A 20129-nucleotide genomic window follows, 5' to 3' on the forward strand; every position below is an offset into this window, starting at 1 on the left:
ATTTATCAACCTGAAATTAATCTACATACAAAATCCTCTCAGAATTGTTTTTAAATAATTTTGATAAAATAAAATACAGGATGACTAGAAAGGTATAAAGCAACTGTATTATAGTTTGACTTAATAGTGATTACTAGTATTCATTTTAGTTCTCAAAATTACACCTGAAACTGTTTTACATTTTACTTATAAGTAATGCAATCTTCAAAAGTACTTTCTGTATTTTCCTGAAGAACATATAAGCGACAGCATTTCTACAAATCTACTGTAGTTGAAGACATGTACTTCTTAAAGATGTACTTTCTACAGCTTAAAAAAAGGAGCAGTATTTCTTATACATGTTTCTTGTTACTAGTTACTACTTTCTAGTTGTAAGACACCACAGAGCCTTAAAAAGAGCACTTAAAAAAAACCCCCTACCTCTAGGATATCACACTGCAAAACATTTAAACCTGTTAATTTTAAGTACTAGTTTTATGGCTAAGATGGTTCAGTCAATGTTAGATCTAAAAGTGTGAAATTTTTTTTGAGAACTATCCTATTGAAATACTGTTCAAAGTAAGTTTTCCAAATTTATATCATGCTGTGCTATTTTGCTTATACGACTTCTAGTCCTGAATTGCTGGTTTTAAGAATAAGTCAAGAGATTTGATACTGTACATGTACAGCTTCATTGACAACTGATGTTAGATACAGCAAAGCTACTCTTAGAGGACATTAGGCTTAAAATATTTTTCTTAGTCTTACCAAATAATTGCCATGTATACTCTGACTCAGCTGTTTAATATTTGTGGATACTGGACTTGAAATAATACAGTCATCACTATCAGTTTTTATTGATTCAACAGCATCATCCTCTTGATGATCTTCTTGATCTTAAAAAAAAAAAAAAAATCAATGCAGGTAACACCCGCTATATTTTAGACCACCTAAGACTTAATAAGAAATCAGATAGCAATACATTTCCTTTTCTAATATAAAAAGAGTAAGTGCCAGGTAAATCTTCTCTTCCTTTGAAGAAGAGTAACACTGTGAACCAATGACATTTAGAGTCATATAACCTGTATTTTTTCTGGTTTATTAAAAAAATAATGTTTTCCAGATGCAAACTGGTTAATAGAGTAAGTCCTGAAACGAACTAAGTAACTGTTAGCTTTATTTAAGAATATGGTCTGAATATGGTCAGAATATGGTCTGAATTTCCTCTGACTTCCTTTGACATCATGCATATGTAAAAGAAGAATGCACTTTTTTTCTTTTGTAAAAAAGTAGTTTTGTATGCAGGTGCATTACTTTCTGAACACTGCAGAGCATGTTTTTCCATGAAGCAAATTATAAAGACAACTTGTATTCAAAATCAACATTCAACAAGTTTTTCCAATCTTTTAAATGAATTCTTATGCAAAAACTGCCAACAACTAAACATAAAATGTTAGCATTCTGCTTCTGCTTTTATTCTAAACTTGGTATCATGGACTTGGTTATTGCTATAATAAACAGTTTAAGCTTGGAGCTGGACCAGGCTGACCTGGCTTTTATAATCTTTAAATAAATCTAATAACTTTGTGTCACACATGTGATATAGCATCCTAGCCCTCTCAGTCTCTGAAAGGATTCCAGTATCAGCGTTGGCTGTTATCTGCAGACAATAAAAGCATACTCATTAAAAGAGTCTTTGGAACAGCATAGATCCAAGGGAGAATATGAAGACATTTAAAATAGAAGCCAGGTTTCCTCTAATAATTTTACTAATCTAAGTCATATATCAGATTTTTGCAATCAATTACAATATGGTTTCCATTTGGGAAGAAAACACATCTTATCCACCACCCAGCTTCACCTGTAGCCTACGCCAGAATATAATTTATGCCATCAAGTTTCTCATAATGAGGCAGCTTCCACTATTAGTAAGAAATGCTTATGAAAATGGAAAGAGAAAGGTTTTTTCAGAAAATACAGCTACTTATTAATAACCATGAATTCTACCTTCTGGTTCAAATTCTTCAATTATTTCTGTCTCATCTCTAGAAGTAATCAGTGTTTGGTCAGCCAATTGCTCCTCTGACAGATGAGAGAGCTCTTCTTTTTCCTGCTGAATTTCTTCAGCCATGTCCGTCACTTTGTCACTCAACAGCTGTTTAGCATTCTGTACCACATGCTACAGAAAAAGAGAAACTTACAGTCTTTATAAAACTCCTTGAAAAGCAGAAGTTACTGAAGTTCAAAACTTGAAGAGTTACGGCCCACATTCATTATCGAGAGCCTTTTAACAACTGTATTGCTTACGCAGTGCAGGAAAGAATGAGAAGGTGTCAACTGCTGTAACATGTAATTCATATACAGCAGAAGGACATATATCTAACTGCATTTGTGAAAACATAACTATTATAATGATTTTGTACCTATCAACATATATACAGCCTGTTTGATTTCCTGTTTCATTTATATTTAATCTTTTTCTACAAGTTCTACAAGACTCAGTCAAAAAACCCCAAAACACACACTGTACCCAAGAACTTTTGATAGCTAAATTTACACACATAGGCCTGCACATAATTTTACCTGTGTGCATGTGAATTGATTTTGGTATGAATGTTACTATCTCAAATCTGTAGTTAGGCCATTATTATAACTGTAGTGAACCCTATGGAACTTCATTTTAAATGTCAAAGTACTTCCGCATTATTTTCAAACACAGATTCCTAAGTTAGGAATAAAACAAGGGGAAGCCTTTAATATGCAGTAGATAATTATTATACAAAAGCAGGTATAGATTTACTGGTGGAAAAGCATTTGGATAGAAAATGCCTCCTTTGCCTCCCTGCATTAGCATCACTGGTTCTTACCCTCTGCTAGAACTTTTACGTATGAGGCTGGACAATTCTCATAAGCAGTTTGGGTGAGACAAACTATTCATCCCGCCTTTTAGTGAGTCTCCTTTTTTATTTGCTTAGGCATGTATCACATTGACAAGAAATTTTATTAAGAGCTAAATTCTCTGCTATTGAGAAAATGAACTGGAACATGAAACAAACTTCCCATTTTAATCTGTCGAACTTCTGTTTTTCTTGCATGGACACTTTCTTGCCATTTCATCACAAGACTTAGACATCAGAGAAGGCCCAGCTGTTTCATTATTTAGGCCTAATAGTACTTTTGTCCTTAACCAGACAATGAGGTTTAGATTTTTTAAAAGGCTAGAGGAGCTGCCACCCAGAACAAAGACTTCTGATGGGGACCAAGTAGCTGTCTCACTTAGAAAATCCTGGCTCAAGAAAAATTGTCAAACTTTGAGAAGCTACTGTTTGGACAGCTGAAGATATTTTGTGTGTACAATTATCTGGCTAACATTTCAGTTTTTCATATCTAAGTTCTCAAGAGATTATATTCACCAACATTTGACTTTTTGTTTTTTAAAGTTGATAAATGCAACAGATCGACTTAATTCTTATTTCCAGTCTATACTCTATAGCTCTCAAAGAAGTTCTAGTCATAGTAAACCAAACAGTAACAGAATCTGCTAATCAAAAATTGATATTAACACTTCAAAGAATAAATCCAATTAAGTAATTTATGAAAGGGAAAAACCCCACAACTAGTTTTTAATTAATGCAATATTATTAATATTATAATTATATGTAATAGATAAATATAACTTTTTATAATTGCCTGTTGAAGAACATACCTTTACTTACCGGATTTACTTGAAAGACTAAACACAACCTATTTTTAGTACCTTGAATGCAAATTATTTCAGAAGAAAATTTACAAAATGCAGCAAATTCATCTGAGTTAGTTCCATGTAGACTGTCTTAGACTCTGGAAGGATGTACAGATGACTGTGTATGCCAAGTTAAGAAGTATCATGATTTTCAGAATGTGTGCAATCTCAGCTGATAAACTTAATTTTAGAGGTGACTCTGAACTGTGTCAAATTGTGTATCCCATTAGCCCAACAGTCAGGATTTGTTTGGATTAAGCTGGTTTCTATAGAGGCACTTATACGCAGTGCAAGTGGTACACAGTAGAAAGACACTTGAATAATGCAGAGAGTTGAGAAACACAGTGTAGAGCGAGCTGATTGGTCTTGTTAGAATCTGCCCTAAGTGGAAATTGAAACTTGTAAACTGTGGAGGATATCAAGCAGTTTTGAGGGAGTCACACAAATATCACTGCATTGCGTCCTCCACCTCTATGCAGTACTACGCTATCATTCATTGCCTGGGACAGTGCAGTATTGTGCTGCTAAAATAATCCAGTGTTCTTAATTATTAGTTCTACAAATTGCCCATATGGAGCTACAAGTAGCCTTTCATGCTTCATTGTGCATAACAGAAATACTTAGAACTTACTGCCATCTGTACTGCACTAAGATCCAGAAAAGAGACTCTCTTGTGTGCTTGAGCTGCACGCTGCTTCATTTTGAGTGTTGGAGTCTGTACTAAACAAATATATTGAAGAACACTTATTGCCATCTTATTTTATAGCAAATTATGAGGAACTCTTAATTTTTTTCAAAGCCAAATCTAGTGGCACCAAATTTAATTCTACTCAGATACAATTTAACAGAATTCATACACAACATACTTCTCAGATTACATCATGGAACCCATGGAGATTTTATATATAATATAAATTTACATTATGGAATAATAGAAAACATTAGAGTTACCCCAGAAATAAAATATTCTAAACAACTCAGGTTAAAAAAAGCCCATTAAAAACTCTAGCATTTTCATTTTTGCATTTCAACCTGTTTGCTTTTATTTCTTAAATGACTGTTGAAGATGTTTGAAAGTCCCTTTTTTTCCTGTGGCCCTAATTTAAATGTGACTGCAAAGTGAATTTTATTTTCAAAATGCTCTTCAATATCCAGCTAAAAAACTCAGTAAAAAACCCATTGTGAAGGAATTTCAATCTCATAATACTCCAATGTTAAGGACGTCAAAACCTTTTTGAACAACTGCTTCACCTACTCTATGTATCCAAAACCTAGTTGGTTTAAAATTCATGAGTATGATCTGCCACTTACAGCTCAAGAAAATGAAATAAAATGTCAAATGTTATAGTGACAATTTCAGTAAAAATAAGTAAGTTTAAGACTTTGCCTCTTCAGACAAGGGATAATTCAACTAGTTCTTGATCTCTTTATATGAAAAACTGCTAACGTGTTTTCCAGTTCAAGAATCTTTAACTTTATTACACTTTGAACATATCAACCCTAGACCTAAGCTATTTGAACTTAAAAAGAAAGAACTGAACAACTAAGAAAGAACAACTAAGAAAGAAAGAACAACAGTTATTTTATCAAAACTCTTGCAGAATGACAGAATGGCTTGGATTGGAAGGGAACTTAAAATTTTGTCGCAAACTCCCTGCCATGGGCAGGGACACCTTCCACTATACCAGGTGCTCCAAGCCCTATCCAACCTCGTCTCGGACACTTCGAGGGATGGGGAAGCCCCAGCTTCTCTGGGCAACCTGTACCAGTTGAAGGAACACCTGGAGTAGTGTCAGGAGAGGGAGAGGTTGGACATCAGGAACAGGTTCTCTGCACAGAGGGTGGTTGGGCACTGAACAAGCTCCCCAGGGAACGGTCATGGTCCCAAGGCAGTCAGAGCTCCGGGAGCATTTGGACAATTAGGATTGTCCCAATTTGCATTTGGAGCATTTGGAATTGTTGAGGTGTCTGCGCAGGGCCAGGAGGTCAACTCATTCATTCTGCTGAGTGCCTTCTAACTTAGCCTATTCTATGATTCTATGAAGAATTTCTGCCTTCTAATATAAATCAACTTTCCTCAAATTTGAAGTCATTCCCCCTTGTCCTGTGCTCTCGTAAAAAGCTTCTCTCCAGCCTTCTTGTAGGCTTCCTTAGATACTGGAAGGCTGCAATTAGGTCACCCTGAAGCTTCTCTTCTCCATGAAGTAATTCTCTCTATCAAGTACAGACCCAAACATACCTTGGATGGTTGTTCATGCTCCCTAAAACTGGGCATTATATATCCCAGATCCTTTGACCTCTGTTTGTAGGGAAGAACAGCTTGGTCCACAGAAACTTGTAACCTGATCCAATATTCTACGGTACCATAATTTTGAATGTGTCCTGTTTTTCCTAAGGAATAAATGGGGGATTGCATTAATTTTCTTTTCAACACTGAGGTATGTTACTCAAAAGCTAGGAAAACCCACAAATGCAAGATTTGCAGAACAGCCACAAATTAAAGATTGAGCCTATGCATTACACCAGTGCTTGTGATGTGACATCTGTAGTTCATGTTAGAAACAGAAACAATTCCTCAGGCTCCCACTGTATGATCCAAAATCAAAACACAGCCATTTTTCTCTACTTAAATATTTACTACAAAGCCAAATCAAAGTTCAATATTTTTATCTCCTTAAGGCAAATAAAGGTTAGGACACTTTTGTTTGTTAACAGTTAGAAGCAGTATGCAATTTAAATTACTGGCAAAGGTACCACTTTACAATGCCTTATTAAACCAGATTCTCTACAACAGTAGGCAGTTAAGAGGTCACTGAATATGCTGATCTGACAAAATGTTTCTAGAAGAAAAAGTAAGCTGCAAAGAACATTCAAGACATCTTAGAAGTGTCTTGTCCAGGATACCTTAAATTTATTTTAATATAATGAATATGAATTTGCCTAAAATAATCCACAAAATGTAAATAAACACCCTCCTAGATTATGCTACTATATATATATTGTTAATCATAATCACCATCATTTGTACCTTTTTCACCATTATATGGCAAACTTTATCTTACCAATTTAGATTAAACCATTTCTTCCTTTGTTTATGGATAAGGAAAGAGAGGATATACTTAGGACATTCAGCCCAGATACAAAGCACTGATGGGCAAAGTGGGGGTGCCTCCTTTTTTGTTTTTTTTCCCTCTTGCCCTGTGGCTATATGCTATTATGGGCAAAATTGCACCCATCCCAGCTTTCCACAAATGTTGGCAGAAGCACAAAAACATGCTGCACATCCAACAGAAAATAGTATTCTTGTAAACACTTTTTTTTTTCCTTTTGAAACAGTAATGCACAAATTCATTTTTGGTCAAATATGCATTATTTACCACTTGCAATACAGTGACACATAATCAAACAGAATACTTTGTGAGATCTTAACTACCAACTATATTTGCTGTGTTGTAGATCTTGCCTTCCTTTTCCAAGATTTCATGGAACTTAAGCTGACAAGAGGCAATTGTTTCATAATCTATGCCATACGCACGATGAACCTCCAGTGTGATGTTGTTTTCCTGTATATAGTGAAAGAAGCTATCATCAGATTGCACAAGAAACTGAGAAGTGAAGTCATATGATGGGGTCTTCCCATGAACTACTGGGGTTATCTGAAGTTCAAAGTCATAGAATGCGTAAGTACAAAAGGTTGCAGGTTCCCAGTCACCAAAAGTGTGCATAGCTTCAGAAGAGAAGATCACTTTGCTGATATGAATTTCAAAAAGGTTCTCTCCTCTTTCTAAATGAACAGTTTCAACAAATCCACCCACTGGATCATTCGGCAATACTTCTTGTCTGGACTTAAGTGTTTTTGTACCATACACAATGTCTCTTAGTTGCGCTGCAACAGATAAAATAGAGTTATAATACGATTGTCTTTTTAAAAACTCAAATACAACTAATGACTGAGAAGAAAGGATGAAATTCAATTATATTAACAATGTTACTTTCATAAAGGCATTATCAAAAATAATTCATACGCTGAAGGCCCACTGAGCACACTGGCAACAATCAAGAGTGTTTCTTCAATGGATCTGCCTCAGTATGCATAGACACAGGCCTCTAACAGTTATTATCAGGTTACAAGGGAGTGAGGAAGGTAAAATTCAGAAGTCTTATGCAATATTCAAAGTAAGTATCACTATGCAAATGTAGCAGAGATTTAAGATGCACATTTTTGTAGGGTTGATCTAAATTTGCCAGAGAAACAAATAATACATCTGACTTTTAACATATGGTGCATCTTGAGTGGATAGAACTATCAGCAAAGACCTTCACATGTTTCCCAGCTTCAGGTGATAAGTGGTTAATAAGTGGTTAACACAGGTTGGATGGGGCTCTGAGTAGTCTTCTAGTGGAAGGTGTCCTGCCCCTCGAAGGGTTTTGGAATAAGATGGATTCCAGCCCAAGCCATTCTGGAATTGTATGCTTCTAAGAAATCAAAATACATGCTTACAGAATTAGGACATAAACCATGATGCAATAGATGCAACTTGGAGACAAAATGTGAAAATTGTTTCAACATCAGAGTTTGTAAAATATCCTATTTGAGGCTTCCTATGCTCCTTTTACACAGTGAAGCCACTAAAAAAATACTTGAAATTCATCCTGTTTAAATACTATGTCAGTATATTATAACAAGGCTTGGGGAATTTTAGTAACACAAAGTGATTCTGTAATGATAGTACCGTAAAGTAAAAGGTTGACCATAAAAGTATGATTTATCAAAAAAAACAAGTTTGGTAATTTTATTCTTATTCAGCAATAGCTGCAGTATAAAAACCACTTTGTTGGATTTGGTTTAATTAATAACTGTCATTTAAGTCAATGAAAATTAACTGGAATAGATACCTTTCCATGAAAGAACTGACCTTTCTAGTAGTTTTAGGAATGGAAAAGTGTTTCACCTGGAGAATAAATTTAAAACAGTAATTTGGAAGAGATAAAATATAAAAAAAATTAGTGAAGAACATAATTTAAAGATACCTTCTAGTTTTCTGATACGTGCAGCTCTAATATCGAGAAGATGGGTATACTGTTCCAATTTGAGCTCATAATCTTTCTGTAGACTTTCCATCTTTCTTGTCATTGTTTCTACTTCAGTCTGAAAAACAATTGCAAGTAAAAAGAACTTCTGAGGATTGTCTGTACTGATGTTGTAAATGTTTTTGGCTACAAGTTAAAATACAGTTAGATTTGAGGAAAGAACATTTAGAGTATGCAAAAATAGCAGTTTTTTACTTATCAATACAACAAATCAGTTCTAATGTCAGCAAAACCTAAAAACATCAATAGGAAAAACAGAGTAGCTTTTATTTAGGGCAATATACCCAACAGTTTCTTTAATGATTTTGTTATTTTAAATGCTAATTAATTGAATGAAAAGTCAAAATATGATCTGCACTAGTCTAACAGTGGAAGTAGAAAGAAGACAGAGAAAGCAGAGTGGAGGTATGGGAAAGGAAGCTTATTTGATAAGCACATTTTCTTGTGAAGACCTAGTAGAAGCTCAGAGATAACGCTCAGAGATAATGCTTAGAGAGAAGGAACAGTCTGAGGGTTAAGGGCAGGATGAGCTAAAAACTACAATTTAGTCACCTGGATCGCACATTTTTTAAACAATACCTTAAGCAACAACAGATTTTATGTTTGGTTCCCTATGCACAGACTGGCTTTGTTGCTGAATTTGCAAGTTTTAATTATTACAAGTGTCAGAGCTACAAAGGTTAAAATGTTATTATCAGGTTATTTCCCACTGTGAGTAGAGTTTAGTACCTGGTAATTTTTGCTAATTTTGTGCTGCACAAGTAACAAATTCCTTGTCTTCTCAAGTTCTTGCACAGTTTCCGCATGTGTTAACTGCAGCTCCTGCATGGAGTATTCTACATCTTTATGGATATCATCTTCCACTTTTTCAAAGAACAGAAGGTTCACATTCTTTTGTTGCTTTCGATCCTGGAGCACATTAGAAAAATTACAAGAAAATATTTTTGCAAAAGATTTGCATGTATTTGTGCATGGCTTAATGCAACATTGGCATATACGTTTGGTACAACAGTAAGGCATTAAGCAGAACTTTATAAACTTTAAGCACATGGTAACACAAAAATAGGAATGAGGTAGACTAGAATGTGTCAGGATTGTTTTCAGCAATGTAATCTCATGATTATCAGGAACCAATTAAAATGTATCAGATATTCAGAAGCAATCACTCCTGTCACTCCAATGAAAATACAAACAGATATATTTGCCTTTCTCATAATTAATAATCCTGCCTCCATAAATATACAAACCCCGAATTATTATTCTCAAGTCTACATTCCTTCTGTTATTAATACTGGGGAGTTAGTTTTCATTGAGGTTTTCTGTATTTGTGGGGTTTTAAAAAATTATCATTATATAATCATCATTACAGTAAACACTTCCTCAAGAAAATAAAACATAAATTACCCAAACAGTGGAAACATTGCAAAATTATTTGTTCACTGATTTCTTCCTCTCACTCCATTTTTAATTTGTGCAAAAGAAAAAAGAATAGAGTATTTTCTGAGTATTTTTGTTTTTCTGTTTTAATAATCAAAGTTAAGTTCCTAAGATAAGTTCCTGTGGTATTGCTATACCACATACTGGAATTTCCATGCTTATGGTATACTTGCATCAATTACAGAATTCATAAACAAAATTGGTTTTAGTAAACATTATAGGGATCACAAGATGGTATGATAAGTCATTTAACTGAGAGAAACTAAGTTTTTTTAAATGGCTGTGAAACTGATTTAATTCTCCTTTGTTGTTATAATGAACTATTTACATAAATTAAGATTTAATTCTTGCAATCTTTTCATCTTCACTTCTGATTAACTGTAACTAAAAAATGACAAGACCAGTAGTTCATGCCTCATTTGAGCTTGAGGCATTACTACTGAAAGATGCTCAAATAATTCAGCCCTTGAAAATTCCAGGTGTGTAGAAAGCATACAATGGTCAGCCAAGGGTTTAACAAAAGAAGAAAAAACCCAACAAAACCAACAAACCAACAAAAACACCCTGCACAAATGAGAAAATAAGAGAATGCAAAATATGGAATTCTAGAATGGTTTGGGTTGAAAGGGATCCTAAATATTATTTAGTTCCAACCCCACACTCTTTGTAAGATACCTTTATAAGTAAGAGGGTTTCATTGAATTCTGCCACACCAACATCAGTTTCCTGACATTTAATGGAAAGGTGTTACCAGATGTGAATTGAAGAAATACATTCAGCATAACAAGATAACAAGATAACATTCTCACTAGACATGATATTTTGCTTGATAGCATGAATAAATAAACACTTATTTTTCTATATTCTTTGACTAGAAGAAAGTATCAAGAAGTATCTGCACTATGCATAAAAGTAAAACATAGAGTGGTTTTTTCCTCATATTTGAAACAAAAATACAGTTCACCTTGGTTAAAAACTTCACTTGATTTTTCAGATCATCTAGTTGTTGTTTTTGTTCCAGGTAGCGCAACTGCAGGTCTTTGTTGTCTTGCATCAGCTTTTCCTTTTGGTCTTGATATAGAAGAACAAAATATTACACTTAATTAAACATAGTTAAGAAAATTACAAACTTGATTTTTTCATATTCATATATACATGAAAACTTCATTGCAAAATGCAGAAACTAATGTATTTTATATGGGGAAATTTTCGTGTCCTTGTTCTGGTTGGGACAGGGTTAATTTTTGCAAGACGTCAACTTTTACTGACACAATCAATACTTCTCTATTGAGACAATAATAAAAAAATTGTACTTATTAAATAGTGTACTCTCTAGAACAGTAGTACAAACAAGTATAACAAATGCAGCAATTAATGAGATTTTATTAATGTAAAATAAAAAGTACTTAGACATAACTAAGTAAATACATACACTGTATGAATTTATGAGTGACAACAATCCTTGCTATAGGAATTGTTTCAACTTGGAATTTGTATTAGCTTATCTCAGTCTTTTAAAACCTGTATGAAACACTACTGTTAGTAAGCTTCAATGAACATGAACCAAACAGCTATTGTAATTTATGACTGAGAATCTGGGAAAAACACAGGTATAAAAGTCTAAAGGAAATGAGGCTGGTGGAAGGGTGATCTAGCTTCTGAAAGTACTATATTAAAAAAACCCCATAAAATATAGAGTGTTACTTTATTTTCTATCTAAATACATTTCTTTCAACTATTACAAAGCACATTATGATGTTATGGCCAGAAAAATACTACTAAAACAATCAGATCAAATTACAGGATCATTGTAAAAGGGAAATACAGAAGGAGGACATAGAAAATGTCAAGATGATGTAGGTCTCCTGTAGCATTAAGAATTTTCAAGGCTTCACTTATTTTACCATCTTTCTTAGACATGGAAAAGCTTAGGAAAAAGACTCATATGCCAAACCACAAAGGGTAGACAAGAAATTATTTCTACACTAGTTCTAGGCAGTACTTTAAGACAAGCATTAATTTCAATTCTTTATTGAACTTCAAAGAGGAATGTACAGCAAAGTCAGATACTCTGAAATATGTGACTGAAGAAAGTTATACTGCCTATGTTTTGTGAAAGACGGAGCTGTAATCAAATCCTATACACAGAGGCCTAGAAGGATATTAGAACATCTACTCCAGCTGCAGCAAGTCATTTCAATAGAAATCGGAAGTGTAGTACTCCGGTGTTTCAGTTTAGGAGTACAACAAGCTACCTGAGGAAGGGATGGTAAACATCTGACAGTTAAACATAATGGCCACAGGAAGGAAAGAAGACGGAATGCCAGTTTTTTCATAATCATGCTACAAGTAACAACTGTTAGTATGTCGTAGCTTCATAATAACGTAGCTTAAGGCATCTTTATTTTAGTATCAATTAAGGCTAATTTTGCAAACACTTACTGTGATCAAATAAAATATTTAAATATTCAATCTGGTATGTGAAGTCAGCAGAGCTACTGAGAATCCTAATGGTACGCATGTGCTGAACTCAACCCATCATCATAAGAATTATTCACAAGAAGTTGGCCCACTTCATTCTATGAAATTGTTCGCAGAAATACACGTCTTAAAAATACACATTTGAAGAATCAACTCTGAACTAAGTATCTTCACTTTCTGTCTGTGCTTGTCTTTTGTAAACTTCATATTGCTACAGTAACCAGTGCTGAGATTAAAATAAAGATTGCAAGGTCAGTATTCACTAAGAAGTTGTCCTACAGTATGAAAAAAACACATATGAAATAATCTGTTCATTAGATTAAAAGAAAACTGTTATTTTACATGTACAATGCTGTAAATAAAAATTAGTATATACTGAAAATAAAAACAAATCTGAATTAATGAAAGACAAACATTGCCAAGGGCCTAAATGGGCTTCACATAGCTTTGTACAGTGAACAGAATAGTGGTTTATAATTTGAGAGAGACTGTCAGAGGGGTCTCTTTTCCACAAGAACTTTCAGTGTAGAGAAGAGAAGAAATACTGAATAAAGAGTAAATATGAAAACCCAACAGATGAAGAATAAATGCAGCTGAAATTATATGGGCCTCATTCAGCTCATTCTGTATTGGGTCATATTTTGCACTTAATAGATAGTCATAACTTAGGTGTATTTAGCAAATGTATACTTAAAATGCAGCTTTGAAAACACCAGCAACAGAGATTCCACTTTTCTGGGCAGTATATCTCAACTCCAATATGGGTATAATCTCACATTTTGAGAAAATACTAGTTTTCTCATAAATATACCTCTTTCTACTTTGATCTTGTCAAGGATTTCATTTTTGTCTGCTAGATCATTTTTGATAGCTGCCTCTAGTTTAGCAATTTGCAGTTTCAGTTGCTGTTCCTTTGATTTCCATTGCTGTTCATGAGGCAGACTGAAGACACTGCAATAAAACACGTTATATGAAAAACTTTTAGAAATCAGCTTCAGCAGAAAATAATCAAGAAGAAAACCTTTTAGCAGCACAGAGACCACTGTCATTGTGGCTGAGGAATCACGTAAACATGTTGGTCGACTGCTCTTGAAACCCAGGTGGCTCTCTCAGGATGCAATTAAAAACCATGAAAGATTTGCGGATAAGCAAAGGAACTGACCTTAATTTACAGCTCCAAAGTTAAAAAAAGTTGGTAGCACGCAACATTTGTGGGATTAGGAAAGCAACTGAGATGCATATCTCAGAACAATCCACAACAGAAAAATTCAGCAAGTGACAACTACGAAACTAGGGTTTCTTTGTGTACAAACCCTCTTAATGTAGAGAATTGGAATCATCCACCTGATTTCTTTTAAATTTGTGAGACATGCAGAACCTCAAGTCAGTTGCCTGGTCAAAGAAATGTTGACCACAAAGTGACAACAGTTTTCTCATACTCTAAAACAACAATTCTGCTACTGCTTAAGAAGTGCATATAAAGTCATCTTTCTCCTACTTGAAGAAATAAAAAAAAAAAAAAAGGTGGGAAAAGAAATTAGAATAACTATTTTGCCTTTAATATTATTTATTATAAACTGCCAATCTATTTGCAAGGACTGCAGGGGTACAGAATCAGAACTGCTGAAACCATAACAAAATGTGTAATTCAGACTGAAATAAAAATAATTATATTACATAATTTACAGTATAATTCCTTACAGGTAAAAAAAAGAAGCAATGTAATGTGCTTTCTTAGCCAGTGAGTACTATGCTCTTCATATTACTGTTGTTCAATTCTTGCATTCTTATTGACTGGAAAAATGTCCATCTTAACAAATCATAAACCAGTTTTATTCATTTACATATTCTGTGAAAAATCATAAACTATGGGGTTTTCTTTAAACAAAGCCATCAGTTCCTCAACTCTTTCCTTTGCAGACGTTCACCAGGTAACAAATATTATATTTTATATACATGTATTAAAATGTATTAAATGTATTAAAAAAATCTTCTGGAATCCATTTTGCAGCCCATCTCTCCCAGACATCTATGTAACAAGCCTCAACAACAACAACAACAACCACAATAACAACAACAACAACAACAACAAAAAAAAAAAAAGAAGAAGAAGAAGAAAGAAGTATTGCAGAAGGGACAGCCCACAGAGCCTTGTAGACTGTACCTGTAGACTCAAAGAGAATGACTGCTCTGATGGGTGACTACATGCAGTGATTCTGAGTACGTGTAAGTGCAGTTACATCAAAAATATTTGAAGAATGACCTTAAAGGAAAAAAAGACTATTACAGCATGAACTGTAGACTCTGAAGTATATGGCAAGGGTTTATATTCTGGATTTGTGCTCTTCTTAAAAACTATTTTATTTCCCTGTATTTTGTCATTTCTTCATAGTATACCTAAACTCTTTTAATACATTTCTCCAGGCACAGAACATCTTACACTTTGACACATTGTCTTTTACAGCATGCATGAACTTAAGGAATGCTTCTAAGTCCTGCAGTAAAATAAGATTTATTTTACTCTCCTATAATTTTGAACCTAATATGCAGAGAATATAATGCACTACACCCACTATCATTCCACAGTACTGCCTAGGTATAGAAAAGATACAGTGTGTTCTCTAACTGCTTAAAGCCTCATTGGTCCCATAAGGAAAGAACAAAGCATATCAAAAAAGGTATCAAATACCCTTAGTTTTCACAATTCTGAAAGTGTTTTCACATTTCAATGACAACTGTATGTGCATTTGCTAGCTTTAGGTACAATAATTTCACATAAAGATGTAGCTACATCTAATGCAGTTTTTTGGAAGACTATACTGTCAGTGAAACCTTTAAGAGTTACTATGATGGCAGTTCAAGATCTCAGTATTTAAATGAAGAAGATTTCAGAAGACAGGTTTCCTCCAAGCCTATGTAATGCTAATGATTATATTTAATGTTTGATGCTTAATGATTATGCTTAATGTAATGTTTTAGTTTGAATTGAGTCCACTTGTGTTGTTTTTTCATTTGAATTTAAGATTCACGTGGAAAATCTGTCACATCTATGGTATTTCATCAGAGTAAAAGCCATGTGAATAAACTATAATGGTCAACCACATTGGGCACCGTTCATTTTGAAAGAATTTAGGCATTGTCAGGTTTGCATTACAAGGTCATATGAAAACCACTCTTCCAAACCCTTTATCAAAATGTATTGTTTTCTTGGACAAAGAGTAAATAATAAGAGTCAACTGACAAATTCATACTTGTTCTTTGCAAACTTTTCAGGCCCAGTTCTGCAGTCCTGTCTTTGGCAAAATTGCTATCAACTTCCCAAAAATAACAACAGCAAAGGATGGATTTGTGCCTCTTTTCCTCTATTAAAAAGATTTATTAATGATCTAGCACCTGTGGGCACTTCCTACCCACCACTAGCAAAAAGTAAGCTGCAGTAGAGTTCCATTGTGAAAATAAGAAAAAGCTAGCCATTAAACAGTGGTTATAATGAAATGATCCATTTCTCTAATTTCTTGTTACTCAATGTGCTGGTTTTGGCTGAGGCACAGGTACTTTTTGTTCCTAGTGGTTGGTATGGGGCTGTGTTTTGGATTTGTGCTGAACACAGCAATGATAATACAGAGATGCTTTTGTTACTGCTGAGCAGGGCTTGGAGATAACCAAGGCCTTTTCTGGTTTTCAAACTGCTGTCCTGGGGAAAGGGCTGGGGGAGTGTGGGAAACTGGGAGGCAACACAGCTGGGAGAGCAGATCAAAGGAATATTTTCTTGTAGATAAAGTGAGAAGAAGGAGGAGAAAGGGAGGACATTTGGTGTGATGGTGTTTGCCCTCCCAAGTCACTGTAATGTGTGATGGGGTCCTGAAGGCATGGAACAACTGCCTGCCCCTGGGAAGCCAGGAATGAGTTCCTTGTTTTGCTTTCCTTGCGTGCACAGCTTCTATTTTCCCTATTAAACTGTCTTTATCTCACTGCACAATTTTTCTAGGTTTTACTCTTTAAATTCTCTCCCCAGTCCACTGGTGGGGAAGTGAGCAAGGGCTGTGAGGGGCTTGGTGGCTGGCTGGAGTAAAACCACAATATGGAATGATGAAACATGAATCAACATTTAAATGGGACTATATGAAAAGGCAGATCATTTTAGATAAAAGAACAGCCGTATTGTAGGTTACTACATAGTAACAGAAGCATATTTAATTTTATTTAAACATCTTAAATTCTCTATGACTTAAGTAGAACAGGAATATCATAAGTTGATTTCTTAGTAAGTATTACTTTTCTGAATAATGACAAAAGAGAGAAAGAAATCATAATCGGAAATATTTATAACATGATCAAATTTTGGAGAAATCTACAAAGAACTTAAGCGACAGACAACTGATCAACTGCCCCTATACAAATCTCTGAGTATTGTGATAATACAACTGTTACATCTCATAAGTAAAAAACTATTTTAAGTTATTTGTACTCACCATTTTTCACTTCTATAATTTTTAATTTCACCACAAACAGTACAGGAAGTATAAGAAATATTGTAAGAATTCTATAAACAAAAATTGGTATCACTCACATTGTGTTTAGTCATTGGTATTCTTTTGACAGACATCACACTGACAAGCCAAACACTTTAAGAGGAGAAATAATTTCAATACAAGAAAATATGTCAAGCATTTTACATATTTTCTGAGGCAGTTATTAACTCTAAGACACCTGTCTTATTATATAACCCTCTTTACTGCAATAAAATCACAGTTTCACAATAAAGGAAAAGTCATTTGAAGGTCATTTTTTTCTTTCATATGCTTGTGGCAATTGGCTAGAATTACTTATTTCTGTATCAGTAGAAGTGAAATGATAGCTATTACAACAGAAACAAACCACGCCTCAAAAATAATTAGTGAAAAAGCTAAATATCAGACTTTATATAGGTTCACTGTGAAGTGCTGGAAGAACTTTTATCCCATTGACAAAAATTCAAACACCTCTTTGTTAAAAAAAACCCCAAGAAACAATCCTAAAACCCCAAATAAATCCAAATTAATATATATCTACCTAGAAGTATCCTTCTTTCAACAATAACTCTAAAGAAAATAATGAGAAATTCAACTAAAAATTCTTTCATTTATGTTCAAAATAAAGTGACTCCTACTTATTTTTAATTACGCTTTTAAAAGTAGTGTCCTATTGTTTCAAGAGTATTAGAACAAGTTGGTCCATTTAAAAAGGGCAGATGAAATACAGGCAGAGCACCATGAATGTTTCCATATACACTTACTGATATGATAAACTGGAGCACAAACATATTTACATGTGTGCACAAACACCCAATAGGCACATTCCAGCACTTAGTGTATGAAGTTCTATTCAACAGGACAGGATCCTAATTTTTTATATACAGAATCCATAACTTACCTGTTATGCAGCTTATCACAGTTTTCCTTCAAGAGTTTGTTCTCGTTTTCTAGATCATTTATTCTTTCCTGTAACTAAAACGAAGAAGGAAGTTTTATTTGATGCACAGCACAAAAGCAAATTACAATGAATGTGTGAAGAAAGATAGTTAATTATTTGTAGGCATTGTCAAGCTATTATTTGTTCTTTTTATACAAAATCAGCATCAAAGAATATTCTGTGTTGGAAGGGATACAAGGATCATCAAGTCCAATTTAAAGTGAATGGTCCATTTGGGGATGAAAACCACAACCTTGGCAGTATTAGCATCCTGCTCTAACCATAAGAGCCAATCTCAGGGTATACATGCAAAATAATATAAAAATCTAAAAGTCTAAGTGTATTACTGACATGATAAACAACACATTCTTGTTTTCAAAACATTCACTAAAGCAAGACATAACTTTAAAGCTATGAGATAGCAAGAAGATACTTTCATGCATTACAATATTTTAAAGGTTTGGAGGAAGTATCTGTGAGTTACTTCTTGGTAAACCTGGTTCATGCAAAATACATTTAAAATAGGTAAACCAGGTGGTGAAACTAAATTTACTACAAAATGTAACAGAAAAACAAGTAAGACTGCAGACTCTTACTCCTCATGCATTGAAGAGAATGAGAAATAAACCACTTGATTTTTAGCCCTAAGTGTGGATGACATCCACAGAGAGCCTCTAGACAAAGAAACAGAAGTAATTGATTTGAACTGCTAAATCAGATATAACACTATAGTGTACTGGAATGAAATCAGGTTGAAAGAATACTAAAAAACCATTATCAATAAATTAAGTATAATTTTCTTTCAGCTAACAAACCATTTGCTCATTATCAGAATTGACATGGAATCCTATATCTTAACCTCAAATATTGTCCAAATACTGGTGCAGTGACTATGTGGCACAGGGATCAAGTGTGATTGATATTCTACCAAATGCAAAGCAGCAGCCACTGTCTTTTTCTTTTTAATGGGATAAAAGTATATATATCACTAGTATATATATCACCACGTCAGTCTTCTAAATGTGTTTGAAACATCTATTCACATTTTCACAATTAAAAGGTATCTCATCATTAACTCTTCCCTTATCTGTATGTACTTCAAGCAGATGCAAGATCTCTGGAACACAATCTCACCTCTTCTGTCCTTCTGTTTGAAATAGTTACCATCTGCAATTCTTTTTGAAGATGAAAGCACTTTAACCGCTCCTCTTTAAGCTGAACATTCAGTTCATCACCTTTTGCTAATAAAGCATCATGGTTGGTCTTCAAGTTCTTTAGGTTCTGTGAAAAGGAAGGAAGGAATATCAAAATCAGACCTTGTAGAAGGTTCCCACATTGTGTATTTCAACACGAGGCTCTCAAGGCGCTATTGAGTAGATGTTCTCAATGTCATCAGCAGGACACATTCTTGAACTAAGTAACTAAAAGTAACTTTCTCTTCCCATGGCCAGCAGAAGGTGACCTGGCTGCCCTCATGAATATCAAATCCTCAGTTTCCTCATGATGAAAATGACAAAGAAATAAATCTGTAAAGCAATAAAAAAATTTTGCAGTGTTTACAGTGGTTGTACATGCTAACCAAAAACCACTGCAGCAGCAAGCAGAAATCAGTGTCATCCACATCTATGTTAATCATAGAGCTTGCCACAGCTCTCTTAACCCTTATATTTATATATACATATAAAAACACACACATATAAATCTTTATACTTATAGATACACATATACACACAATTGTAGATATATGATTCTCTTGCAACCCTCATACATTCAGCTCTATTTCCCAGCTAGAAGAAATTTAATAAGGGACTTCTGATTTCCATCATATTTTCATTTACTTTGATGGTACATTTAACCAATTTTAAAATTAAATGGAAGATGCCAATGGAGCCACTATTCCAGAATATTAGTTAATATTATACTGCCTACAATCCTGTAATTAGGCCTC

At 34.1% G+C, this 20129-nt stretch overlaps 1 protein-coding gene across 5 annotated transcripts in view; it reads right to left on the reverse strand.

The window, feature by feature from the left end:
- RPGRIP1L (RPGRIP1 like) overlaps positions 1-20129 on the reverse strand; it is a 42027-nt gene that overhangs the window by 10563 nt on the left and 11335 nt on the right. For all 5 annotated transcript variants that reach the window (XM_030967405.1, XM_030967406.1, XM_030967402.1 and 2 more), the window contains exons 8-18: positions 19316-19462; positions 18143-18216; positions 13542-13681; positions 11214-11320; positions 9542-9721; positions 8753-8870; positions 7155-7607; positions 5961-6112; positions 4353-4436; positions 1987-2158; positions 748-875 (exon numbers count right to left, since the gene is read on the reverse strand). In XM_030967405.1, the coding sequence (XP_030823265.1) occupies positions 748-875; positions 1987-2158; positions 4353-4436; positions 5961-6112; positions 7155-7607; positions 8753-8870; positions 9542-9721; positions 11214-11320; positions 13542-13681; positions 18143-18216; positions 19316-19462 (1755 nt within the window). The remainder of the gene's footprint in view (positions 1-747; positions 876-1986; positions 2159-4352; positions 4437-5960; positions 6113-7154; positions 7608-8752; positions 8871-9541; positions 9722-11213; positions 11321-13541; positions 13682-18142; positions 18217-19315; positions 19463-20129) is intronic.

The sequence above is a fragment of the Camarhynchus parvulus genome, chromosome 4A (assembly GCF_901933205.1).
Source record: "Camarhynchus parvulus chromosome 4A, STF_HiC, whole genome shotgun sequence".
Lineage (NCBI taxonomy): Eukaryota > Metazoa > Chordata > Aves > Passeriformes > Thraupidae > Camarhynchus > Camarhynchus parvulus.